The 27,741-nt window shown below is 31.8% G+C and overlaps 2 protein-coding genes across 3 annotated transcripts in view; both read left to right on the top strand.

The window, feature by feature from the left end:
• Nmdar2 (glutamate ionotropic receptor NMDA type subunit 2) overlaps nt 1-27,741 on the top strand; it is a 786,854-nt gene that overhangs the window by 368,388 nt on the left and 390,725 nt on the right. The window lies entirely within an intron of this gene.
• LOC141523914 (uncharacterized) lies at nt 8,759-12,552 on the top strand. Its single transcript, XM_074237487.1, has 6 exons — nt 8,759-9,651; nt 10,002-10,125; nt 10,578-10,679; nt 10,802-11,197; nt 12,000-12,198; nt 12,376-12,552. Exons 3-6 carry the CDS (start codon nt 10,638-10,640, stop codon nt 12,525-12,527), a joined length of 789 nt encoding a protein of 262 aa, XP_074093588.1. The 5' UTR covers nt 8,759-9,651; nt 10,002-10,125; nt 10,578-10,637; the 3' UTR covers nt 12,528-12,552.

The raw sequence follows: 27,741 nt of genomic DNA, 5'->3' as shown, positions 1-27,741 counted from the left end.
TATTTTTATCCTAGCCGCTAGGCTAATAGATAAGGATCTGAATCTTACAGGAAAAATTTTGTGAAATAAATAATAATAAAATATGAATTAAATTTCATAGATATATTTTAAAATTCTAGTACAAATTTTAATTTGGAATAAAAAGAAATACACAAAAACGAAACTTATAATTTTACACTTACTCAATATCTGTGTCACCGTTTCTTGTCTGCTTCAGTAACTTTAAAAAAGGAATTAAATCGAATCTATTTTAAACAACGTGTACGAAATGAAAAATTTTAAATTGTATAATGAACTGATGGAACTTGGGACTACTCCAAAACTTGACCTCGTGTTGAGGTGGTAAAAACTAGAACTGGACTGATTTGAAAAAACTTGGAAAACTGAAATCGACAAGACCTTGTGGGCGGTGACATTTTCCTAAATTCTATGTTCCGGGGAAACTCTAGGCCAATTACAGTAACACTCAGTGGTCCGAGTTTCCCTTTCTCAAGAAGCCCATCGCTTCGGGTAGCGCACTACTCCTTCCACGTTGTCTCAAGGGCCTGTTGACCCCCTTCTCTTAAATTCTATATTTAATAATTAGAAAAGGAATTATTAAATTTTTACCCTTTTCACTATTTTAAATTATTAATTAAAATATAATTTTCGACGATCATATCTTATTATTCTATTCGCGACGTATCATTAAATTAGTTAGATAAAAATTAATTTGTGCATAAATTACAAATTATCATTAGTTTATTAGATCTAAATTTTCTTTTTATTAAATTCGTTATTTTATTCGGAAATAAAAGAAAACATTTATTTATTTTTTTTGTTTAAACTTAAATTATAGTTATTAAATTTTGTTCCTTAAATTATCAACATTTATTTTTTTTTTTTCGGTTGATACTAGAATTATCGTGACATTCCTTTTTAGGTAGATTTCATAAAATCTATCTATTGCATTGGCCCTTGTGTCAAAATTCACACGAAATTTCGTTACTATATTAATTATTCAGTTGAGAAAGGCTTAAAAATGACATTGGTTTAGAAGTTTATGCATATATACATATTTATGTGATATAACGCACAGCTGTGGATACGATAACTCCCAAAATTCTGAATGAATCTTTATGAAGCTTGGCAGACTTGTTCTCTAGACAATTAGCTTGGACGAGTTCAAAAGTGAGCTGAATCTGTCAAATAGTTTAGAAATGGCAGCCATTTGAAATTTTCGAAAATCTAAAAAATCACTGTATTTTAAAATTCGGCAACCGATTTACTTTTCTTATATGCTTGAGGAATAATAATTATCTATAATATTGTTATTAAAATCATGGATTACATGAAATCTACTTTCCATCTTGGCTGGTGCCAAATGGCCTTTTTTATTTTTTTCTTTTATCATTATTTACTTTTTACTTTATTTAAACTATTGTTTATATATATTGTTTATATATACATTTATTTTGTTATCGAAAACTTCTATTTCGGATCTCGACAAAGTTTAAAATTCCATTAGGGTATTTGTTCAGGCTTAAATCTCTTAGTGTGGTCAGGCCCAACTAAAAACTAAATTTTTAAAATAAGTTTCTTTTGAAAATACTATTGATAAATTTGAAGATAACAAAAATTTAAGATAACAAAGTAAATGTATGTAACTACAAAATTACAAAATTATTACTAAAATAATTAAAGCCTATTCAATATTAAATAAAAATGTCGAACATTGAGTCCGACATAACACCCCCATTGTTTGATGGAAGTACGATTGAAATGCGTTGAGACGGAATGCATTTCTTTTGAAAAACCCAGTCGTCCTCTTTGGTCACCCCTTAATTTATTTAGGGCGCCACTGGATTTTTAGACACAGTATCCAGAAACTGGACCAGAGCATGGAGTAAGTTCTACAGGGTCGTGAGAGATTGCTGAGAAGAAAACAGAAATCACCAAAGAAATTCATTTTTCAAGAAATTTTATTTAACCCACCCCATTACAATGATATTCCCCTTACAATTAATTAACACTTAATCCTAAGTCCTATTCCCGTTTATAAGACGGTTTCCTATCAAAGCTCCTAATCCCGACGATACCCTCTTATGGAGCGACCATACCGCGGTTTCTATCATAGTTACTTATTCCCGACGGTACCCTCTTATGGAGCGACCATACCGCGGTTTCTATCATAGTTACTTATTCCCGACGGTACCCTCTTACGGAGCGACCATACCGCGGTTTCTATCATAGTTACTTATTCCCGATGGTACCCTCTTATGGAGCGACCATACCGCGGTTTCTAATTATTTTCCTCCATTTTTCAATTTTCCATAATTTTCCATAATTTCCATTTTCCATAATTTGCTATAGTTTCATAGTTTCATAATTTTCAACACGCACCCACAATATAATTATTATCATTCAAACACACTAATTAAAATTCCCATACTTTATTAATTATTTTCTAAGACTATTATTTACTTTTATTTTCCAAATTAAATCTGATTATTAAATTTTCTAAATCCAAATTAAATTTCAATTATTAAATTTTCTTTTGAATAAATTTTCCATTCATTCCCAATCCAAATTCCTATAGCGATTAATTTCCTTTTTAAAATTCTTAACTAATTTACTGCCGTGGTCTTAATAATACAACAATAAATATTTAATACTAAGAGGTCTTCGTATCTCGTATTAATAGATTAAAATTTGATGACAGAGGTCTTAATAATCTGCCGACAAAATATTCGCTACGTCCTAGTATTCTTACAAATTTATTTTACTTTTGTCGATTTTATTACGCCATATTTTATTATAAAATTTTACTTAATTACTTTAATTAATTTCCTTAAAATTAATTTAGTTTCATTTTTCCGACTTTTGTAATTTTATTTCATTTACTTGAATTGTTTTAATCTTGTCCAAATTATTTGTCAGAGTTAATTAATTAATTTATTTAGTTTTAATCTCTGAATTAAGAAATTGACAATTGGTTTTATTTCACTCAATTTTAACTAAATTATTTTACTTGTCTCTGAATAACTGAGTTTATTTTATTCTTGCTAACCCTTGCAACCTTGAGTTGACAGTGAATTCACGGTGAACCTACCGTTTGCGTGAATTCACCGTGAATTCACCGTTTATGTGCGGTGAATATACCGTCAATTTGTGCACTTTTTAAACCGTTAATTCACGGTGAATTCACGGTATTTTCACGATAAATTCACGATGCTTTCACGATAAATTCACGGTCTTTTCACGATAAGTTCACGGTCACCATGCAGCCGCAAAAGCACCGTGAACTTGCTGTGAAAGGACCGTAAATTTATCGTGAAAGTACCGTGAATGTATCGTGAAAACTCTGTGAATTTATCGTGAAAGTACCATAAATTCTTTGTGAAAATACCATTAATTCACGGTAGTCTTAATGTCACGAAAATTAGTGATTTCTCGGTGCTTTTACCGTACATTCACAGTGTGGAGTTCATATGCAAAGAAAAGGGGGATTGGATGATTTTAAATTTATTTTATCCCACGCGAAATGACATTCAATTCACTCCGAAAAAGATTTTATTTAGATTATTATAATTAAAATGGTAGAATTTACTCTTCGGAGTAAATTTTTTTTACAAGATTAAATCGACATATACAATCAAATTACTAACTAAATGAGCTGTGTTATGGCATGAGATGGTGTCTCGATGAGTGTGTGTGTATATGTGTGTGTGTGTGTGTGTGCGTGTGTGTGTGTGTGTGTGTGTGTGTGTGTGTGTGTGTGTGTGTGTGTGTATTGTTTTTCATTTCATTTTATTTTTATGCGCGTGTACACACATATATTATTTTATATTATAATATTATAATATCAAAAATTTTGTAAGAGATAAATTATAGGGAAATTAAATTCTCTACAAATAATGTCCTATAAAATTTTCCCATACTGTTAAAGGTTGCGTCGAAAAATAAAAAAAATATAAAAATTCCAAATCAATCGTATGTTTACGTTTAATAACTTTTAAAAGAGTAAATAAATTAAAAAACGAATTTCTTTGTTAAAGAAACAAAAAAAAATTGGATAAGAATCGACACATAATGAAAAGAATATACAAGTTTTTTTTTCGAAAATTTCATGTGAAGACAAAACAAATGACTCAATAAGTTGAGATTACAGTAATTTGATCAGTATTTAAGAATAATTAAAACTTAAAGTATCAATGTTGTTTAACTTTGAACACTAAGAAAATTAAAAACGTCTAAAATAATCAGATTTTTCAATATATGTTGACAATTTATCATTAATTAAAAAATTATTTCAAAGAAAATCAAATACACTATTTACAGCCTTCATTAAACAGTATAATTCTTGTGATCATCATAAATTATTAAACTTTAAACATTTTTACATTATGTGTTAGTAGTTGTAGAAATTTTAATTTTTGAACGAATATAATTTTTATGAGTTTTATCTTCTTATAACAGTTAATCGGTTTCCCAGCAATTTGCTTGTTTTATGACATATTTTTTATTTGATCTGGAAATTAGTACTGCTGGTTTTATCATTTCGGATTCTTGAATAAAAGCTATATTGTTGGACGCGTTAACTTCGACAATATGTTGAGTATTAAATGCGCAATCAATTTGCCGCATTTGTTGAACTAAAACTCCACCAATTGTATCGTTGTTGTGATTGAATGTTATTATTTCAATTATAATATCAAACGTTCCACTTCCATCAAAAATCGTGGAATTACAAAATTTATAATTGTTGTCGTTGCTACGTTCATATTTCATTCCATTTAATTCCATTTTATTAAAACATTTTATATTTACAGGTTCAAACCCCGCATTCAATAACGCGACTCGTTCATTTTCATTTGGTAAGCGTGTTACAGATTTTCCTAGGCCTACAACACGATTTTTTTTTTCAATATTGTTGTCGAGGGATATTTTTATTTCCTTAGCTATAAATTTTTTGGTTTCTGCAGATATCGTTTCATCATATAAGGCAGTTATTATGAACTTCTGCATAAGAAAACGTGTGGCAATTTGAATCGTTCTTTCATGTGGACTAGTGACAAATTCGACATCGATATAGAATCACTATTCAAATGATGAACTGATTCAGATAACAACGCTAAGTGTTCGACATATTTCTTTGGTAAAACTCCTACTAAGCAAACAGGAGCATAGTCTAACCAGCTTCGCCATTCGGTTGCTTTCCATTTTACATACGTCGATATCGATCTTGGTTTTCGCGATCGGCAAGATGGAGGCTTAATTGCCAATAAATATTTATCGATCAACTTTCTTTGTTGAGGACTTCCAACATAATAAGGAGTTGCAGTTTGTGTCAACAGCAGTTTAGTGTGTTGTCGAACTACACCAAGAAATATAGCATGCATAGCTTCAATTACAACACCTTTAGGTATATCAAATGATGGAAAACCTACTAGCGCTGATATATTTTTAACTCCGTGAATAATTCGACCAGTATCAAACACATGAGTCATATCCTGACGTAACTCAGCATCCGTCCGTACTCTTTTGTAGCTCTGAGATAGTGGATATACACGCTTACCACGGCCTATGCTTCTCCCAGTTGCATAGCAATACAAGCATCCGAATTTACCATTAAATTGTTTCATGCTAGTTACTGCAGCCCGTGCTGGAGCATCTAAGCTACATGTTGTTACAATCAATCTTGACGTCACTTCAGATGTATTAGAAGGATTCCACTTAATACCTGTCGTGAAAAGATTCTGCATCTCAACAGTAAATGGTCTTAAATAATAATTCATAATTGGATGTTTGTCGTCGACAAATATTGCCACTAAGAGCATATGTTTTTTTCGCATATGCGGAGGTAGTTCGTTGATTTCGGCATAAATCGGCCATGCACTTGAATTGGACGATTTACTTACTTGACATCCATTGGTATTAATTGTTAACGAAAAATTGTACCATGGTTCTAAAAATTTACCAGATGCGCTGAGAGATTTATATTCTAAACCATCATAAATATCTTCATAGGCGTTAAGATCTTTTTTTACTCGATGAAATCTATACTTTAATGAATTACTAATATTTGGTAATGTTAGTAGTTCTTGAATCTGTGTGGTCAGATTTATGTATATAAAGGATTTTAGATCAGATTCTACCTCATCATCTGGGCCACATTTAGTGCATTGGCATTGTCTTTGTAATTTTTTAGTGTCAATATTTTTGAGACCTAAATAGTCATGACATTCTTTGCAATAATAATGATATGTCAAGATGTCATTATTACGACTAAGACACTTCCAAAGCCCATCTTTAGTAGTTGGTATTGGATTGTTATGATACATTGATTTTAGCCATTTTAAATTATCGATCGTAGCCTCATAAGTTAATTTATGTCGTGCTGACATAGCAATTGAAGCAAGTAAATGATCTTGAACAGTCTTATTATGCTTTGGAATTAAAAAAACATCAGCATTTGGTATATTCGTTAAGTTGAAAAATGTGTTATCACTTTCAGTAATACGCTCATCATTATTATCTTCGTTATTATCGTTATTACTGTCATCATCACTGGCTTCTTCACTGCTAACATCAGTATTGTTGACTCCATTATCGTCAACGAAATCATCATAATTCTCGACCTCTTCTTCACTATCATCATCGTGATCATTATCATCATTGTCGTTATCGTAGTACATATCATGATCATAATCATTATTAATACCGTCTTCATGGTTTACATCAACATACTCATTATCACTATTTTGTTGTTCAGCACTATCATCCATTCCGATTGTAGTGGGGACATCAGCTATTTCATGATTATGATCATCAATCATAATATCGCTTGCATCGTTTGAATGATTTATATCAGTATCCGTATTGCTTCCTTGATCACGATTCTGGAATCAGTTCACAAAACTATAAATATTCTTATCTAATGATTAATTTTAAAAATAGTAATTACTGAATTGCAGTAATTATTGTAAAAGGGTTAACTGCATGAAAAGAGTTCTACGCTCCATTTTATTAAAAATGTAATACTGAATCTTTGACAAGTTTTTGATCGACTTAAGAAATTGCAAATTAAAAAAAAATTTTCCATGAATGCAAATAGGCTGAACGTTTTTAAAATTTTACTATTTGAGACACGTTATTGTATTAAATAATTTTGTTTTTTAAATGCGTAATATAATCATACGTTTTTTGTTCAGCCACATCAATTTTTTACCAATAGAATTACTCATCTTATATTTTGCAACGATAGTTATTCATAGGAGTGTATATTTTTGATAAAGAATCTATTTTTTTTCATAAGATGGCAGTTGAGCTGTACTACTTCATGGCAGTTTATTTTAAATGAGAAACAAAACTGATTACTAGCTGAAAGGTGTGAAAATATGCTTTGCAGAAGAAGGTTTTGAATATTTACCTGTACTGCTAGGAGTATTTTTTACAATGGAAAAACATATCATAATAATTAATAAATTCATTTATTAGAAACCGTTTTATAGCATTATAGAAATAATTCTTACCATTTAAAAAGGTTGCGTCGTAATTAATTAATCTAATTCTCCTTTTTCTAGGTATTTAATCATCATTTAAAATAGCAATAAATATTTTATTTATAATAAAAAATTGTCTAATAAATAAATTTGTAAATTATTAAAAAATATCTTTCAATTGTAAGAAATACTTCTATTACTGAAAAAAGAATCTTTGATAATTTCTATTTTCTATTTTGATAACACGAAAAAAAAAATTTTATTTTCGGAGCTTCATTTGTTAGCAACGGTATGCCATACAGAGAAGTCCACAGCAAAATATAATGTTAAATTGAACGATTTACAAATACATTTTCCTCTAAATTTACAATAAAATCGTATTGTTGACAATAACTCAGAAACCTCAATAGATTTATTGAAAACGTACAAAAAATTATTTTTGTAAAGCGTTTTATTTTGAAAAACAATAAAATATAGATTTATCGGTAGAACGAATCACTGCTCACATGCAGAACAAATTTTTGCCTCCCAAATTTATCAGCCTATTTTCACTTGAAAAAAACTTCAGAAAAACTAAAAATTACAATAATTTCAAATTACCTGCGATGCAAAATAGCTTTGTGGAATAGACAGATCTTCGTCAGATGGGAATGCAGATATAAATGTTCTTATCCTCTTTTTTATTCGCCTATAACATGACGTACGCTCATCACTATAATGTCTCTCCATTCTAAATCTCCTGTAAAATAGAAACAAAATTATTACCTCATAATAAACGTGAGTTTTTAAGTTTTTCGAATACATATTTTAGGTATGATACTGAAGTTAATAGTTCTCTGACATTTTAAAAAATTTTTTTTACAAGTTACTTTTAAAAAAAAATTTTTTTTCAAAATTTTACACTTATAATATTTTTTAATTTCTACATGTGGAATTTTTTACTAAATTTTTCTCACAACAATTAAATTTTTATAAAAATTAAAAAAATAGACAAATTTCTTCCAACTTCATTATCATATTTTAGGTTACTTACAATTTATGTAGGTTATTATTCAAAAGTTTATTACTCCTTTTATTATCCTATAATCACCCTGCGTAAGATTCAATTAGAGCAACAGAAAGAAAAATAACTTTTAATGTTTTCCTAGATCGAAATTTTCGATAAATCTCGCAGCCACTATTAATTCTTAATAAATTGTACAAGTAATGAATAGAACTTGAAAGAATTTTTTCATAAGCTTCAATTTCGATAAATTAATGCGTTATTTCAATATATCCTTTTTTCTTAAGAACTGTTGATATTCAAATGCGTCTTACTACTACGGCTACAACAACTAACAGATATCGAAGGCAGCAGGGAAGGACACGTAAAATACTTGTCGTATTATACATAATTCTATACTTACTTACATGTAAATTACTCGGTGAATTACTAGTTGAATTCTTTACGTCTATTTTGACACCACCTGTTAACTTCTGATGAATATTATCATGAATGTACAGTTCATTTGTACCCCCTCTTTAGCGTCATTTACATGAGTGCTAGGCGCGCTCGGCGCTATAGAGGGGGTAAAAAAACCGCGCGATCTGGCCAGTTGTACGAGACTTAATGCCAAGATCGATACATGTCAATATCTGAATATCTGAGAACCGCATTCACTGTATTCGTTCTGATGTCACTAATAGATTTTTTTGAGTGTATTACTCTGGGCGCAACTATATAGTGTACAATTTTTAAAACATCAAACCACCATTAGATGCTGCAGGTAGCATGTAAAACATCTGAGTGATTAACTATTGAGAACAATATAACCTTGTAAGTTATTCAATTACGATAAATTTATTATATTGGTTTTTTTTTATGTGTGGACATTTAATGTTCTTAGGTACTAATATTAATTCAGACTTACTTATTTCCTAAAGACAGTGTTTTTTTATATTGTTATTTCAGTTATTTCAAGCTTTTTTAAGAAAAAAAAAAACATGGATAAGTTTTGCCTGGTTAGATCGGGAAATAAAGGATGGATAGTTGAGACAAAATTTGTTTTTAAAAGGGGTGATGATGGAGATTGGCAACCTATTAATTTAGACGAAGGTGAAGATATCTTAAGTTACGTGAGAAAGGATGAAACACGACTAAATGATGTTATAGTCGTTGGCTCTGATGGTAACTTTTTTTCATTTATTTTTATTAAATTAGAAGAAATTTATGAAAATTCCGATAAATGTTGATAAATTGAATCATAAGGAATTTTAGAAGAATTTTAGATTTTAAAGCTACTTTAATAAAAATCACAAAAATGTTTTATTTTCCAGTAAAAAAAATGACATTTAACTTTTTCATTAAAATATATTTATTTTAAGGATTGAAAAATATATGGCTTAAAATATTTAATCATTGCATGTGTGCAGAATATTATTTAGACGCAATCAAGTATACAAATTAATTTTAATTAGCCGTATGATATTATATATTTGCATTTATATATTCTAACATATTTCAATTATTAATTTTAGACTGTCTAAAAACGTTGAGGAACAGACACGATGATGGACCATACGAATAAGGACCTTGAAAATTTCCGCGTATAGCCCCGAGATTTCTGGTCAAACTCTGGAAGAAACAGAATCACAGCAGCAGGTACGTCAACATTTTGTGGCAGTTCGATTATTTTTTTTAAGATAAAAATACCGGGGAAAGTCAAATAATGCCTTTTACTTACGAAATAAAAACTAATATTAATGAGAAAAACAATACGAAACATGCAAATGTATCAATCTAAAAGCTTATATTTTGTCTAACATTCTTTATTGAAAAGTTAGGACAGTACATAGCTTGAGTTCAATTTTTCCTATCAATTATTAAACTTGTAGATTAACAGATAAATGTGATTTTTAACTGTGTAATGATAATAATTTTACAACAATTAAATTTTTATTTAAAATCATCAATCACTAGTCCATTCGAGTTCATATACTCTATATTCTGTTCTTCAATATATATGGATTTGTATAAAAGAAATTGATATTTTTAATGTTAATATATTATTCCTGTATGTTAGGTAACGCTTCATTATGCTATTTTTTTTTAAGAAATCATCGCAAAATAAGAGATCCGGTACTACTGATAATTCAGGAGAGTATTTTCGGGATATGTTACCGCCGAGAACACGTTTACCTAGTACTCCTAATGACGTAAGTACAAGTAATTACAAATATATGAACTGACGAATCTTGATTATATATGTATATATATGATAGAGAGAGAGAGAGAGAGTAATCATTTATATATTGAGGGTATTTTTTTGTGTTAATAGCCAATGGATGAAACGGATTCACCACGGCATGAAGATGAATTACATGATAGTGGTTTATCGGAACATCGTGATTCACAAAATTCACCTGCAAGCGGTTCGCACTCACCTCCAATACGAAATAATAGTCAAGAAACATTGCCTCCAAACCCAACTACTAGAACTCAAAATTCATCTTCTGCTTTTGTCCGTACTCGCGGACGAGTTATAAGCCGGCCACGTAATCGTCTTCGAGGTAATCCAAGGGGAGCAGGAAGGTTGATGAGACTCGAAACTAAAGTAAATAATATATCAAATCAACTCAACAAGTATATAAGAAATAATGAAAATAAACGAAAATCATGCACCAATAAGTACCCTAAGATACCTATGACAACAGTAATAGAGGGCGACCAGGAGGTAATTATAAGATATAAATAGTAAATTACGATAAAAACTGAATTCAAATAAAAAAATTTTTTTCTATCGGATATTTAAACGATACATGACCACAAACGGTTCTACTCTAGCTTAATAAAAATAAAAAAAGTCACCTTTGTGAAAAAATATTTCTCTTGCTTCAACAAAATCGCGCTCCAATGATAGGTAACTTGAAGAATAAGAACATTTTGCTTTGGAAATCTAGTTCTGAAAATCGTAAATTGAAATTAAAAAAAATAATAATGTATTTAATAAACTAACTTTAACATAGAATGTAATTTAGAATTAAATGAAAAGTTTTTACATTTAAAAAAATTTACTTGCGAAAAGCTGGCAGCTATAGAATAATGTTAATAATTTACTCGAATGGATTCTTTGTATATTTGAATTTATTAGAGACATTGGAAACGACCATTACTTTTTTTTTTAAGAAAATTAAGTAATGCTTTCGGCTTAAGTGAATAATATTAACTCCCCGGAAAAAATACAATAAAAATAACTTGCAGTGATATTGTGTTCTCGTCATGACAAAAGTCTATTTATTTAAAAATTTTTCAACCTCGAATACGCGGCTTAATTGTGATACAATTTACAGAAATATTTTAATTTAAAAAGGACGTTTCCTGCAATAGAAGAAAAAAGATTATTGTGTAACATATTTTTAATTTTGTTATAGATTCATTTCGCTATATCTACATTGAATAATTAAAAATTATTTCAACATGTTATTTTATCTTAATTATGCAAAATGTATTTTGATCTAATTTTTTTTTTTTTTTAGTTCGCAATAATCGGTGAAGTAAAAATTAAAACAGACGTTGTAGCTGAAATGTTATTAAAAAACCATATGAGGACACGTGCAGACACTTTAATGCACGCCTTGTGGCCACCTTCACTAATGAAACGAATGTATTTCAAATTACCAAATAATGACGAAAACGCTATCCTCATTACATCAGAGGATCTGCGGAAAGTTAGAGGTTTTTATAACTTTACTAATTACATACTAACTTGTACGAATTATATTTTTTTTGGTCCTAGGTTAAAGCTTCCTCGATTGTAAAAATGTTTTGAACCTATGCAGAGTATCATTTTGACATAATATTTTCATTTTATTCAACATGCGTTCTAATGTTAATTTTTTTTTACCATTCTAGATACTTGTTTAACTTTACAAAGCAAAAAGGAAATTGAATACATCCAAGGTGGAACTGATGATATTACTATCCATTTACGGCATTGGACGAGTGTTCTTATAAGACAATGTCGATATGGACAGAAGAAAAAAGAAAGACAGCATCAACGATAATTTATTATTTATTTATTAAACATTTAAGTACAGTTGTTATAAAGCTAGCTAGTCTGCAGACATATCCTAACTTTATCATGCAGTATTTATTTAAAAATATTTTTTTATATCAGACTATTTAATAAACATTTTTTATCTTCGGATAAAAAATAATACAAAACTAAGATAAGAATCAGTTGTTATTGCATTTCACACGGTTCCGTGCTACTGCTCAGTTGTCCCACCGGAGGTTAATTCCTGAAGTAGATGCACATCTCTTTTATCGGGGAGCCTCCTAGTAACTCCTTGCATGTATACTCCAAATCGAAGTCAAACATATTCCCTCTGTTAGCTCTTATATTTTTTGGACTACATTATCGCACATGAGGTTTCTGGCTTCCCTACAGGTCATCAGATGCGCTATCGTTTGCTACTCTCCCTTGCACAGTTTACATGACCAGTCCTTGACGTAGCCTCTTTTAAGATGCCTACAAACATTTTCACATCTTAGTGTCCTCCACGTTTCCTTCATCCGACCTTTGATACTTTTATCTTACCAATTAGATTGTCAGACATTGCAGGTTTTGACGAACTTGAATCTTGTGGACTTGTGCTGCCGGCTTCTTAAAATCAGTTATCCGTCTTCAATCTCTTCTGTACTTTCACCATGTCAGCTTCCGGCTAAATGGGTACAGGAATATACCTACATTCCATTTTACGGTGCTATAACGGTATTTTCACTGTAAACTCAGCGTGAATTTACCGTGAATTCACCGCGAATTCTACGTAACTTCACCGTGAATTCACCGTGAGTTCACTGTGAAAACGCTGTAAATATACCGCTAAAATACGGTAAAAATACCGTGAATTCACCGTCAAACTACCGTTTACAGAATGCACAAACAAACGGTATATTCACTGTATATTCACCGTGAATTCACTGTGAAATCACTGTAAATTTACCGTGAAATCACTGTGAATTCACCGTGAACTTAAGGCTGCAAGGGAAATTACTTTCTTTACTTTCTTTATGTTGTTTGAAACTTGAAATTTATTTTATTTTAATTTTGGGGATTATATTTCACCTTACAACGCCTTGAGATTTTTAGTCTCGACCTTGTACGTCCTTTACTCGGCGTTTTAGCTCGAAACAAGATGGCGGACCCTCTCCCAACTTTTGTTGAATTTTTCTTCAAGTGAAATTTACAACTGATTTATTTTCTACTTTTATCTAAATGATCTTAACAATTATTCTAACGATTTTTTACGATTCTAATTTTACTTCTATTTTATTTCACACAATCAAAATTCGTTCCAAATTATTTATATTGATTTTAATTAATTTCAACTTCTGATGATTTTACTAAAATATTTTACTGAAATTATTTTAATGATTTTAATTGACACAAAATTAACTGATTTTACTGAAACTCAATTACCAGAGTTCAAATTTTCACGTGACACCAAAATCATGAATTAACAAACTGAAATAATTCCTAGTAAGATTAATCTCGACTCTGCCTACGTGTTTAATTAATAACCCGAAATAATTCCTGGTATTATTAATTAAATATTTAGTTATTTCATTTCTGACTTGTTCTTAAATTTATTCTTAACTTTATTCGGTCTTTTATTCAGACTTTAGTTCAAGTAACGAGTGCTTAATTATTGACTAAACCAATTGCTTAAATTTGGCAAGATTAATTAATTAAACTTTTATTTAAAAACTAATGATTGTAATCGAACGCGAAATGGCAATAACCTCCAGCCGACATAAGGCCTGGCTGATGCCGCTTCACCGAGAATCTATTTAGACATATTTATTGTACCTGGAGTCTTCTTGGGTTTTTTTTTCTTTCTCAAAATCCCTCGACGCTTTTACTCCCACGTTTTTCGTTTTTCCCTGATGTTCTCCTCGGTGAGGCCTTATTGGCAGCACGGTCCTGAATCGCCACTTCGTAACTTAATCCTCAGGAAATATTTTATTCTGGAACACGAAATTGGTATTAGAATATTTCTTAGATTAATTAACTTAAGCGAGCTGGCATTGGGCCTAGCAAGCATTAAATTTAACTAAAATTTATCGTCCCGTTCCACAAGAAACAATAGAATAGAAATAATTACCTGAATGAGATGTTTGCGATGTCGATTCTTCGATCGTTCGAACACAATAAAACTTACCAAAATTTGTTGGTTCGTTTCTTCTTGGCTCTGTCTTCCCCACTCTCTCTCTCTCTCTCTCTCTTAGCGCCGGCACTACCCTCTCGGGGACTGACTTACTAGCATAAGACTATTGGCGGTTTGAAGGTCATTTACTCGATCAGTTTATAAAAGTGCGACCTCCATTCGTCATCGTTGTTGACTTTAGATCCTTTGGAGTTGACGAAGTTGGTTGGTCCTTTGGGTCAGGCGAAACTCGCGGCAACGTAGGGTCGAGGTCAGAGTTCATTAGTGGTGCTGTAGGTCCATTTCCTGATTCAGGATCCTGTCGTTGAACACTCGTTGGGCCATTTGGTTCGGCTAAATGCAACAATAAATGAGTTGCTGAGGCCCACAACGCTGCAATCAATTTTACTGACCATCCATAAACTGAATGGAGAGTGTAACCGTGAATTACCATATCTGCAATTGCTTTGAATAGTTTAACCATTACGTAAATTCCAATTATTCCGGCACTGAAGGTTCCAAATTTCAAGAATTTTCACCAGGTCTTTTCCCAGGCGTTTTCTGCTAATTTTTCCAGGGCTTCCTCGTCCAGTAGATTCATCACCGATGGCTGGTTACTGTGGACTCCGTTGGTGATTCTTTGCATAACGTTGGCAACTATAGCGTTTTGTCCCATAGTGAATATTATGCGGTTCTTCATCTCATTCAACTCCTTTTCAGTGTATATCCCACTCGTAGCTAGATGATGTGGATTTTTATAACTCCACGTTACTTTAGTACTGGGTTTCAAGCTTAGTGGAGCTACAGTCTCGACAGGACTAGGCAGGAGTTTGTACCAAGTTTTTCCCACCATGTAGTATTGAAGGAGTAAAGGGTTACAAGGGATTTCAGCTGCTTGTGTGGTGATGACATGTGTGCGAGGTGTGAGGAAGAGGGTTTGATTTCCTCTTCGGACTGGTAAACGGTTGTAACATTTTTCTGCTGACAGGAGTTTTAACTCAACTGGTACACACTTAACTAAATGAATGACCTCTCCCGCTAAGATCGCCATGTAACCTGGCCCTCCCATATATCGGTAGGCGTACTCGTCTGACTGGGTCGCTGCTATCGCTAGGCTATTTCGTAGTATCTCTCTTTCTAATCTACAACGGTGTAACAATACATCTCTATACAAATCACGGATCTGAGACCTAATGAACCTCTCTACATATATAAATTTTGTATATGTAAAGGAACATATCCCTGTTGTCAAAATACATATTTACTATATTTTCTTCATCTAATATTTTTAAATCGGATCTTTGAACAATAAAAAGTCTAGGATGTTCAGTTCTAATTATAGGTAGGCCGCATGAGGTCTCTTCCCCGGTTACAATCAAAGAAAAGCTCGTATCTCTTACATTTACTGAATATATTATGTCTTTTTTTTTGTTTTGAGCTTAGTTACAGCTCCTTTAAATAGTACAGAATAAGTATTAGCTTTACAAAATTTTTTTGGTAGAGGATTTCAAAAGGTATACCCTCCTTCCGGGTCAATACAAGACCCCGTTTCTAACTTGCAAGTAGATCCTGATGGCATATAAACTTTGTTGGATTCAGACTCTACTCGGGCCCAAGAAGTTTGGAGAGTGATCTTTACGCTTCCTGTGACTACAACATTGTCCCAGGTACCGTAAGGATCCGAATATTGGGCCCCTTTACAAGTTCCATCAAGACCCGCTTTCCTTGCAAGCGTAATACTACGGGTAGTAGTCGAATTCGATGTTAAACCATCAATTATCGCGTTACCGAGGTGAAACGTGCCATGATCGTGCGCTATCTGACATGCTTCACGGTGAATCGCATGGACATATCCCATATAGGCATTATTAACTATATATGTATGTTCCCAATATCCGCAATAATAAATTAATCGAGTCACTTCGATTTTACATTGAAGGATTTCAGTGTGTTCGATATCATTTAATTGTAATAAATGTAGGTCTACTAGGGTTATGTCCACGTGATCCGGTTCAATATCGCAATCGTCTATGTCCACCAACGAGATGGTGGTCATGTTTGTGATTTGATTGCTACAATCATTTCCTATTATTGCGTAGCTGTAATGAATAAAATTAAATAAGAAGTACAAATACGAAATAGCCATTGATATGTTAGAGTTCATCATGTAAATCAAATAATATTAATAAGTTAAAATTAAAGTTTAAAATCAGGATCTGGATCCTTTTATTTCTTGTCCCTTTTTGGTTTAGGTTTAATTTTCGTGTTTGTCTCCGAAATTTTTGTCAATTTTAACCGGTTTGAATGTACTATTTTAATTTGATTGTTCTTTTTGATTTTTATATTTCCGTTGGGTAAAACTTGTAATATTTGGTAAGGCCCATCATAATGTTCACCAAATTTGTTTGGCTTAGGCCCCTGTAGCAAGAATACTAGATCATTCTCTCTGAAGTTAACTACCTTCAAATGTTTGTCGTACTGAATTTTTGACTTTTCTTTAGCGCTTATTATATTCTCTCTAGCGAGTTTTCGAATTTCAATTAGTCTCGTAACTAGATCTTTAATGTAATTATTATAAGTAGGCAGACAATCTAAATCATGTAGGGGTTCCTCAGAAGGAACTCGCGCAACTTTTCCGTATACTAATTCAAAGGGAGTGAATCTAGTTCCTTCATGAACCGAAGTGTTATATGAAAAGGTGGCTACCTCCAACCATTGATCCCAGTCTTTTTCTTTGTTAACATATTGTTTTAAAAATTCTCCTAATACATGATGCGATCTTTCCAAAGAACCGTTAGATTGGGGTCTGAAGGCTGTGGTTTGGATATTTTTAATTTTGAAACGCTTAGCTATTCTCTGCATGAGAGTACTGATAAAATTCCGTCCTTGGTCTGTAAGCAGAGCTTTCGGGGCTCCATAAAGACAGATGAAACGTTTAATAAAAACGTCAGCAGCGGTTACAGCCAACATATTATTAAGAGGGATTGCTATACAAAATTTTGACAAGGAGTCTTGTATTGTCAGGATACACTCATTACCGGCCTCTGAAACTGGTAATGGACCGACAATATCCATTGCGATCTTTTCAAAAACTGTTACCGGCGTATCGGTAATGAGCATAGGTTGACGAGTCTTGACTCGTACCAGTTTTTTTAATTGACATTTAAGGCATTGCTGAATGCGACGTTGAATGTCATCCTTTAGACCCTCCCAATAATACGTGTGTTTAATCCTATTATAAGTTTTAGAAACCCCTTTGGGTCCCCCCAAAGGAGCTTCATAAAAGACTCTATCACGTTCCTCAAGTGAAACGTAACGAACCTATCCTAAACAGACTATGATCTTGATATTGATCTGATTACTAAATACTTCGGTCAACATTTTCAAAACCTTTATCCAAGGCACATTAGCGATGTGTTCCGATGAAGCTATTGAGAAGGTATTCAAATTTTTGTCCCGTAAGATACCCTATAATTTAACTAAAGTTTTCCCAATATTACTTTGAATGCGCCATGAAGACTCCCCACTGGCATTCAATACAATTAATCCAAAATAATTTTTCTTGTTAATTTTAGTACAGAATACTTGTCCTGTTTCTGTAACTCCGGTAATTGGTAGTTTGTTTAGTTTCTTTAAAGCTCTTGAACCGTTGTCGCAAGGACGACCGTTCGAATCGAGGAAGTATACTGAATTATCTTGTCTATATTGAAATAATTCCTTTGACGTTATTATGTTTGGTGTTTACGTTGGTAAAGTAATATCATTGTTCTCAAATCCTACAGTGTTCTCTATTTGTTTTGACTCAACATCAGATGGTTCGTCATCCTCCGTGTCAGAGTTACTACTCTGGGAAATTTTCAAATTTTTTTCAACAATTATAATAAGCGTATCTCGAACTTATAATCCACGTTGCTAAATAATTTCTTAGGAATTTTTTCACGATGACTATATAAAATTAACATACCTCTACTTCCAAGCGTCACATGAGAAGTAATGTTTCATTAGGAAATTCACAAAATTTTTAATAGAACCCTCAAAGAAAAAATGTGGCAATATTTCACTTATCGTAAAACTAACCGTTACATTGATATCTTACAACAATTAGTCGAAGCCTATAATCATACAAAACATAGTTCAATAAGAATGGAGCCTACAGCAGTTACTCTAAATTATGCTAAAGAGGCGCTGTTGAACATAGAAAAACGGTTTCCGAAAGTTAAACCTCGGAAAATACCCTTCAAATACGAGGTGAATGATTATGTACGAATCAGTGAATATAAGTCAATGTTTGAGAAAGGATATGAAGCTGCTTATACAAAAGAAATTTTTCAAATTACAAAAACTAAGCTCCGCCAAACGGCGGAGTATTCCTACTTATGAATTAAACGATTTAAATGGAGAAGTGATTGATGGTTTTTTTTATGAACAAGAAATAGCGCGAGTGATTAAGAACCTTGAAAAAAAAGAATTTTTAATTGAGAAAATAATCAAAACCAAGGAAAAGGGTAAAAATGAATAATATTTAGTGAAGTGGCAAGGGTATTCAGATAAATTCAATTCTTGTATTCTTGCATCAACAATATCAGAATGAATAAGATAGAATTTCATAGGGTTTTACCAAGTGACAGCAGTCTGAATTATTTCTCAGATGATACAGCTACTCATTATACAACTATGTTACCTGAACATATAATATTTGAAGGTAAATGGGTTGTTGGACTAAAAGAAATACAGTTTCCAACAAGTTTTCTTCATATTCAAACGGTAGAAGACACTAAAATAACTCTACTGACTGCTGGTGTAGGAAAATTTGATATTTATTAGGGTGGGTCAAAAAAATCAACTATTTTTTTTTTTTACAATTAATACGGAAAAATGGGTTACTAGGCACCTTAAAAAAATTCTCACCAAATATGAACTCTTAATTTTAATAGGAATTATTCTATTTACTCTATTCTATTTACTCTGTTTCCCTTGTGAACTAGCGCCACCTACATTTTTCTTTATAGTTATATTGTTTTTATTTGTTTACATTTTCTACAGCATTTCTAGTGTTTCCACAAGTTATGATCTTGTATATGTGATAAAACGATTAAATATTCACAAATTTTGCGGTCACTACATAAATTTATATATTCATCGAAAATATGGATAAGGAAATTCATTTGATCGGAAAGCCCATGCAAAAAATTTCAGAACGTAAGTTGCCAACAGTGAAAGAGGTTATGAGTGTTTTTTTTTATCAGCTCAAAGTGTTAAAATGTTTTATCAAACAAAGTGCTAAAAATACAACTGATCAAGTTATTGAACTATGGAAAAACAACCAGATTCCGACTAGTGGATCAACTAATGTAATACAAAAAATTCTTCACTATCATAACCGATGGTTGAAATTGCAAAAATCTTTTGTGCGAAAAAAATCATCAGCCCAAAACAAAAATGTAATAATATTTCAGAATGAAATCAAAGCATTATTTGATATTGTAGATCATAAATCAATAAAACTGCTTGATAATGATATTCGTGAACTATATTCAAATCAAAAAAGTGATACCCGGAAAGAAATTCTTTCAAATAACCCAAATAAATTAAACAGTACTATGAATACGATGGAAGTAGATGAAAGTCGTGAGTATTTACAACATTTAATTATTATAAATTTTAATCAGAATTGAAAATAAATTAAATTGATTATAAATTATGAATAATAAAGTACATTATTGTTTTTCTAATTAATTATATCATAAATGTCAATATGTTCGTAGATGATAAATAAAAACTCTTTGTGTTCCTTATTTGATGTCAAAATGAATGAGTTCCATATTTTTGCTTCCATTAATTAAATAACAACGCTTATTTTAGATTTGAATCAACCCTCAACCAGCCATGAGATTGTTCGAAGTGAGGAATCAGAGTCATCTTCAACCCTTACATTAAGTCAAGCTACAAATTTCGGTTCAGATTTAGAGTATGTGCCTCAAATACCGACAACACGAGCAAAAATAAATATCCTAACTCCAGAGCTTATCTCAGCACTCGACAGAGCTAATGTTAGTAGTAGAAATGTGATGTTCATTATTGCTCCAGTTCTATCAAGTGTTGGTGTTAATGTAGAAGATACAACTCTTAGTTATCGAACAATTCAACGAACTCGCATGCTCTTACGAAAAGACATTGCTATAGGACTAAAAGATAACTTCAAAGCTCATGATAAATATGTCGTGCATTGGGATGGGAAAATACTGAATGACATTTCTGAATCGAAATTTGTGGATGATTTACCGATTATTTTGACTGCTTTTGGTACTGAGCAGTTACTTGGAGTTCCAAAAATGAATAGTGGATCGGCAGAAAATCAAACAGCAACCATCTTGTCAACGTTAAAGCAATGGGGTATTATTAGTTACATCAAGGCCATGTGTTTTGACACGACTGCGGTTAATACGGGTAACTAATCAATGATAAAATATTTAAAAGAAAATTTTATTTTCATCGTTCTAGTTGAATTGTTTTCATACATTAATTAAATTTTCGACACGTGCCCATTAGTTATAATTCTTTATTTATTTATAGATTTTAAATATGCGTTACAATTTTTATTAAATACAGAACTTAAAGTGTAATTATCTATTTTTACTATACAGGAATCCATCATGGTACATGTAAAGAAATTGAAAAGGCCTTAGGAAAAGAATTAATTTGGTTACCATGTCGCCATCATATTTATGAGATCATTTTAAGGAGTGCATTCGAAGTCTATTGGCCAGTATCATCCGGACCAAATGTTCCAATATTTGGCAGATTCAAAAATTTTGGGACACATTCGATAAAACGAAGTATAAATCTGGTGTTGAAGATAGTATTGTTGCTAATATTATTACGAATGAAAAAAATAATCTATCTTCATTTATTAAGCGATACTTACAGGTATAATTTAAATACAATTTTAAGTGTAGAGGATAATTTTTGATTTTTTACGAATAATTGATTACTTTTGGTAGTTATCGCAACCCCGAGATGACTATAAAGAAATATTGGAATTGTCATTAATTTTTCTGGGAGAAATGCCACGAGAGCAAGTTTTCTTCAAGCGTCCTGGTGCAGTTCATCATGCAAGATGGATGGCAAAGGCAATTTATTGCCTAAAAATGTTTATTTTTAGAGATGAATTTGACCTTTCTAAGAAAGAATTGGATGGTCTTCGACAATTTTGTATTTTCATAGTTAAGGTGTATGTAAAAGCTTGGTTTTCATCAACTTCTGCGACTTCTGCTGCTAATCACGACTTAGAGTTTATGAAAAATTTAATTCAGTACAGTAAAATTAATTCTTTAATTTCCTTGGCTACATGTGAAAAAATGACTTCACATTTATGATACTTAAGTAATGAACTTGCTATTTTATCACTTTTTGATGATACCGTTCCATTAAACATAAAGAAGAATATTGTCGAAGCTGTTAAGACTCGCGAAGGTACAGATTCTAAAGCAAGAAGATTTATTATTGATAGAAAAAATTTACATTTAATTCTGCAAAAAAATATAAGTGACTTTGTTTCTAAGAAGTCATTAAAACTTTTTGAGATCATTGATCTGCCGTATGATTTTCTTGACAAAAATATTGATTTATGGTCTACTGATGAGAGTTATAATGAAAATAAAGAATTTTTCGCACAATTGAAAGTTGTTAATGATGTGGCAGAGCGAGGTGTCGCATTAGTAAGTGAATATAACCAATGCTTAACGAAAGACGAAGAGCAATTTCAATTTTTATTGCAAGTTGTGAAAGAGCATCGAAAAAACTACCCTACTTGCAACAAAAAATTGTTTGAAAATAAAGAGCTCAGTTGAAAATTGATATAAAAAACTTTCTTATCACTAATTGGACATTTTTTTCTCTAAAACTGAAATCATAATATATTTATAATGAAAACTTTGCTTTTTTTATTGATAAATGATTAACTAAGCGATAAATAATGTACAATTTATTTTTTTAAATGTAGATAAAAATACTTACACATAAAAAAAAGCTTGAAAAACATTTTGAAGTTTCTCAGTTGATGAAAAAAAATTTTTTTCGTGAAAATTTTCTCAAAACTGATAGATTAAATTGAAATTTTTCGATTATTTAATCAAAAACTCTTAAAATCGATATACATGAAAGTTTGATGATGAATATCTTTTGAACGATTAATTTAATCGCCAAAACATAAGATACCATTTTTATAGAGCAGTTAATTTGTTACAAAAATTTCTATTGCCCATTCCATAATAGCCATTTCTTGTCGAGTTATAAAATTCATAAACAAAAGTGACATTTGACTTAAAATAATCAATCTTAAATCTTCAATATTAGTGAAATGGTGAGGTTTCGGAAAAAACATAAGATACCTTTTTTGTAGAGCATTAAATTTCCTACAAAATTCTTAAAAAAATTTTTTCTGTACGACCAATTAATGATGAGGAATGAATTTTTTTCTATTGGACTGAGAAAAAAATGAAAAACTGCGACGCGGAGGATCTTCCTATTAAAATTAAGAGTTCATATTTGGTGAGAATTTTTTTAAGGTGCCTAGTAACCCATTTTTCCGTATTAATTGTAAAAAAAAAAATAGTTGATTTTTTTGACCCACCCTAATATTTATAGTGATTATTTCTTTCCACGAGGCTTCTACATGGATCAAAATGAATTTATATCTATTTTGAATTCTGGTCTCCCAACAGTCAACCATTTTTTTTTTTCGAAATAGATAAATCAGGATTTACTAGAGTAAAACGAATATGTAAACCATCGTTTTGTGAAACAACTAGTCTTCGTATTCTACTATCAGATACTAAAAATTTGCGCTTGGTAATAGAGATGGGAAAACTTACGAATTTGTAACAATACGTTTCCCCGTAAGTGAGTTTTAAAACCGGGGGCGGAGATACCGGCCGGGTAGAGTAAAGTACGCTCACCCTGAAATTAAATAAACAGGCCCGGTGACCCTCAAGCTGGGTTAATGCACGATTGGACGCCAGATAATTTTATCTAAAAATTACCAAAATTATTAATCAAAGCCGTGCCAAGTGATCAATCAGCGATTTAAATTCGTATAAGATGGTGAGCTGTCAAGCAGATGAACAAAATACAGGTAAGCCCACAAAGCGAGCAGTCTCTCGCGTAAATAAGTAATACATGTCCCCCTTTTGCAGATATATTTCCCCCTTGTTTGTCGGAAAATGGAACCAGAAAGGAAAAATCAGATAGGATTAAGCAAGCGAGCACAAAGAAATCAGTCCAGTAATTATTTAAATAGATAAATCAATAGTATGAAATAAGAAGACAAGAATGTCAAATTAGAGAATTCATTTAATTTAATTTAAGGCCTAAGAGGTTGAGTTCACTGAGAGTCTCCGAGGGCCGTTGTAATTGTATTTCTAATTAACAAAATGAATCCTTTATGTAATCCTTGATTTAATAACAATCTTCTCATGGATCAGATTAACAATAATAACGCGCTCAGCAATAACAATACTTGTGATGAAATACCAATCTTAATAACAATAGAAATTCAATGATATAGAATATAAATTATATGTAAAGATAATATAAAATAATAATTGATATCTGCCAATACTGTCGAGATGTTATATTTATGACAGTAAACGATCTATTATAACAATAGCAGTAATAACAAATTATACAGAAATAAATATCGTATCATCGCTTAAAATTCAAAATATTAATTATCATCTATGCTCGGAGCAACAGTCTCCAAAATCAGTTAATTCGTTGAAATTTATCGGCACTATTAATTATAAATTATGTGAGATCAACAATTATTTTATTAATTAACATGTAAGGAAATTAAGCGATAATAATATTCAAAAGATCAATTGCGATCGTCGTCCTTCGCCAACTTCACTTCAAAATCAGTGTTGGAAGAAAGGAAGTATTGGCAGCATCGCATAAAAATAATAACCATGACGAACTTAAACGCAATAAAATTTTCTACTCGCGCAAATGCGCCATAAATTAACACGACTCACAGAATGCACGTGGGATGTCAACCGCCGCGAGATTTTCCTGAGAGGTGATTTTATTTGTGAGTAACAAATCAACACACGTTTAATTCAAATTAAATTAAATTTCACTATCAAATTATTTAACAAAAAAAAATTCACCACGTGCCAGCCACGTGGTAAAAATGGTGGTCTCTCACAGAAAACCGTCGCTGGTTCACGCCCGGGAGGTTCTCAGTAATCTTTCCCGGTGGAATAATGCTAAAGGACTAAACGGAGGACTTACCAAAACGTGTCCAATTAATTTGCCAAAAATTTTGTAGATATATCAATCGACAAAATGGCCAAAGATAGCAAAAATATTTCAGAAATAAATAAACTCGAACACACTGGTGTCTGCACGTGTGAAGTACATCCGTGACTAACTATATATTTTTGCCGGCAGCATGCTGCCAGCTGGAGCTACCGAGCCGCCCTCGTGAGGGACTTTCTGTCGCCTCGGGTGACCAGCGGTGCTATTCCGAAATTCTAATTTCTACGACTACTGAGAAATTTCCTCCCCGGGACGTGAATCGGACCGACATTTGCGAGCAACAGGGCTTTCAATAATAAGTGAAAACATTATTCAAATAATTAATTAACAATCGAGAATTAAAAGAGCTTTTAAACGAAACAATCGAAAAAATTTTTTTGAAGCCCGTAGACCTTTTTTAAGACGAAAAAAAATTTCGAAAAATTTTTTTTCAGTAGTTTTCTTAGGATTTCTCCAGACCTGACGATGACAAAAAATTTTCATGGTCATATCTAAAAACTAGACACTTGGAGCTACAATTTACTTTTTTTTTTTTTCTGTGCAATCATTTTCCTCGGAGTTACAGCTCGCTGAAAATCACCAAAAAATTTGGAATTTTTTTTATATCCTTTAATTTTTGTGACTAGTGTAAAATCAAGAAATAAATTAAATTTTCTATATTGAATCTCACGTTGTAATCCCGCAGATTTTAATCGTCGGTGAGCACCACAACTGCATCCTGGACCAGGAAGAAAATAGATCAAATATTATAACTTCAAACTAAATCTTAACTGTACTAAATTATCTATTTTGCTCGGGAGGTGCCGCCGCCTGGCGGACCCTCCGACACAAACGTGTTCAAGTCCGGCGGAAAATGCCACAGTGAATAAACACTGACAAATTTACAAATATAAGTCAAAGACCTTTCAGTCTAGTAAGAAGTTTGCTTAGTATTATTTTTCTTTATTCTGATATCTGTTCACCGTATTTAACCGGCTATATAACCACTCCATTGTTATGCATAGTTTCTTTGGAAATGAGCTCATACTCATATGGGATGACAGTTACCAATACTTATGGTACACCTAAATTATATTCTTGTTGTAACGGGTAATTTTTGAGTGTTTATTCTTTTGAGGAATAAACGCTGAACGACTATGTACGATACTGCGACACAAAACGCCCCCTCGCTCGAATCTGAAGCTCGCCGGAGTCCAGGGTAAAAGGGGGGTTAAACAACAATATACGATCCGAAATAAAACCAGCAGAACTCAGTTACTTATAAATAAACTATAAATAACTACGTCTAAATAAATAAACTCAAAATGTCAACAGGTTATGATAGAGAAACAAAATATTCATTTAATTATCAAAATCAATTCAATAGGTTTGCGAAAAAGGTTACAATAAAAAAAAATACAAAACTCTCGTAGTACAATTTTTGGTTATCAAACCTCAACGACTAAATCTAACGACAATAATACAAAAAAAATGACTTCATGACGTCGGTCAACGCACGCGTATCACGGCCCGATCAAAACTGGTCTGTACAAAACAAACTCTCACTCATTCTCACTCTCGTGAGCGTCAAAATCGCGAACTAGAACTCCAAAAACTGGTTACCCGTTCCCCAGGAGACTAGCCGTCACCCTGGGCCTAAATCTCTACCCCGAGAGCAGATGGAGAGTATCGTCTCCGCTCCCACCTACACGGCTTGTGATTACCTACCGGATTTTCGACAGAGGGTCAAAAATCCGGGGAAGTCAAATCTTGTTGAGAGTTTAAAAGATACTTACCAGTGTTCTAGACGAACCAAGGTAATGTCCCTCCAGCTGTTATTGGTGGAAGAATATTCCCTCAATAACACTCTGTCACAAGACTCCCTTTTCCGTGCAAAATTTTTGGGCTTTATCATTTTCCCAAAAACTCACTTACAACGAACCAGAATGATCGTTTTTGCCATCTATACGGTGTTTACAAACTATCAATTTATTTGATATTCTTTCATTCTATATCCATTCGGTTCGTCAAATTCTGAGTTCTACTTTTCACTTTGACAATCAAATATCAACAGATTACATACAATTCGACAGAGTATATTCCCATACTAAAATTTGCTCGGGACTTAGAATAATTTCGTTTATAAATATTTTTCTTTTAAATAATAATCGTCATTTCTTTCATTTTATATCCATTCGCCACTTTCCCATACTAAATCGGCTTGGGACTTAGAATAATTTCTTTTATAAATTGGAAATTTACAATAATTTGTTTCCAAAATTAATTACATTAATTTTCTTTCAATAAACTAAAGAAATATAATCACAATAAATAATCGTCGTAAACAAAATAATACTTTTATAACTAACTAATTATTAACCCATCTAGATATTCAACATTGGTAACTAAACTATTAAACCTTAATTGTTTTAAACAAACGATATTAACTAACAAAAAATAGTTTTAGATATTTATAATCAAATCTAAATTAGATAAATAATATTTTCACAAGTTTTTAGTGAATAATACTCTCAATATCGTAAATTATCATTATTAATAATTAGAGTAATAATATTGCACTCATAAACAATAACTTAAATAAAGAAACCGGATTATTTACAACGTTAAATAATAATTTCTCGAGAAAATACGCCCGTCGAAGTATCAGGCGAACATGAATAACGAAGAGTAGGTAACTGCCGTCGTTTCCCTCCTTGTCCCTTCTTCCGCGCCCTACTCCTCAGCTGTCCTGCACTAGCCATCGGCCCTCTCT

This window comes from Cotesia typhae, unplaced genomic scaffold (assembly GCF_013202065.1).
Source record: "Cotesia typhae breed Kobodo isofemale line unplaced genomic scaffold, CoteBio_Ctyphae contig_22, whole genome shotgun sequence".
NCBI lineage: Eukaryota > Metazoa > Arthropoda > Insecta > Hymenoptera > Braconidae > Cotesia > Cotesia typhae.
The sequence above is the reverse complement of the archived record's forward strand: the minus strand, read 5'-3'. Positions and strand labels throughout refer to the sequence as shown.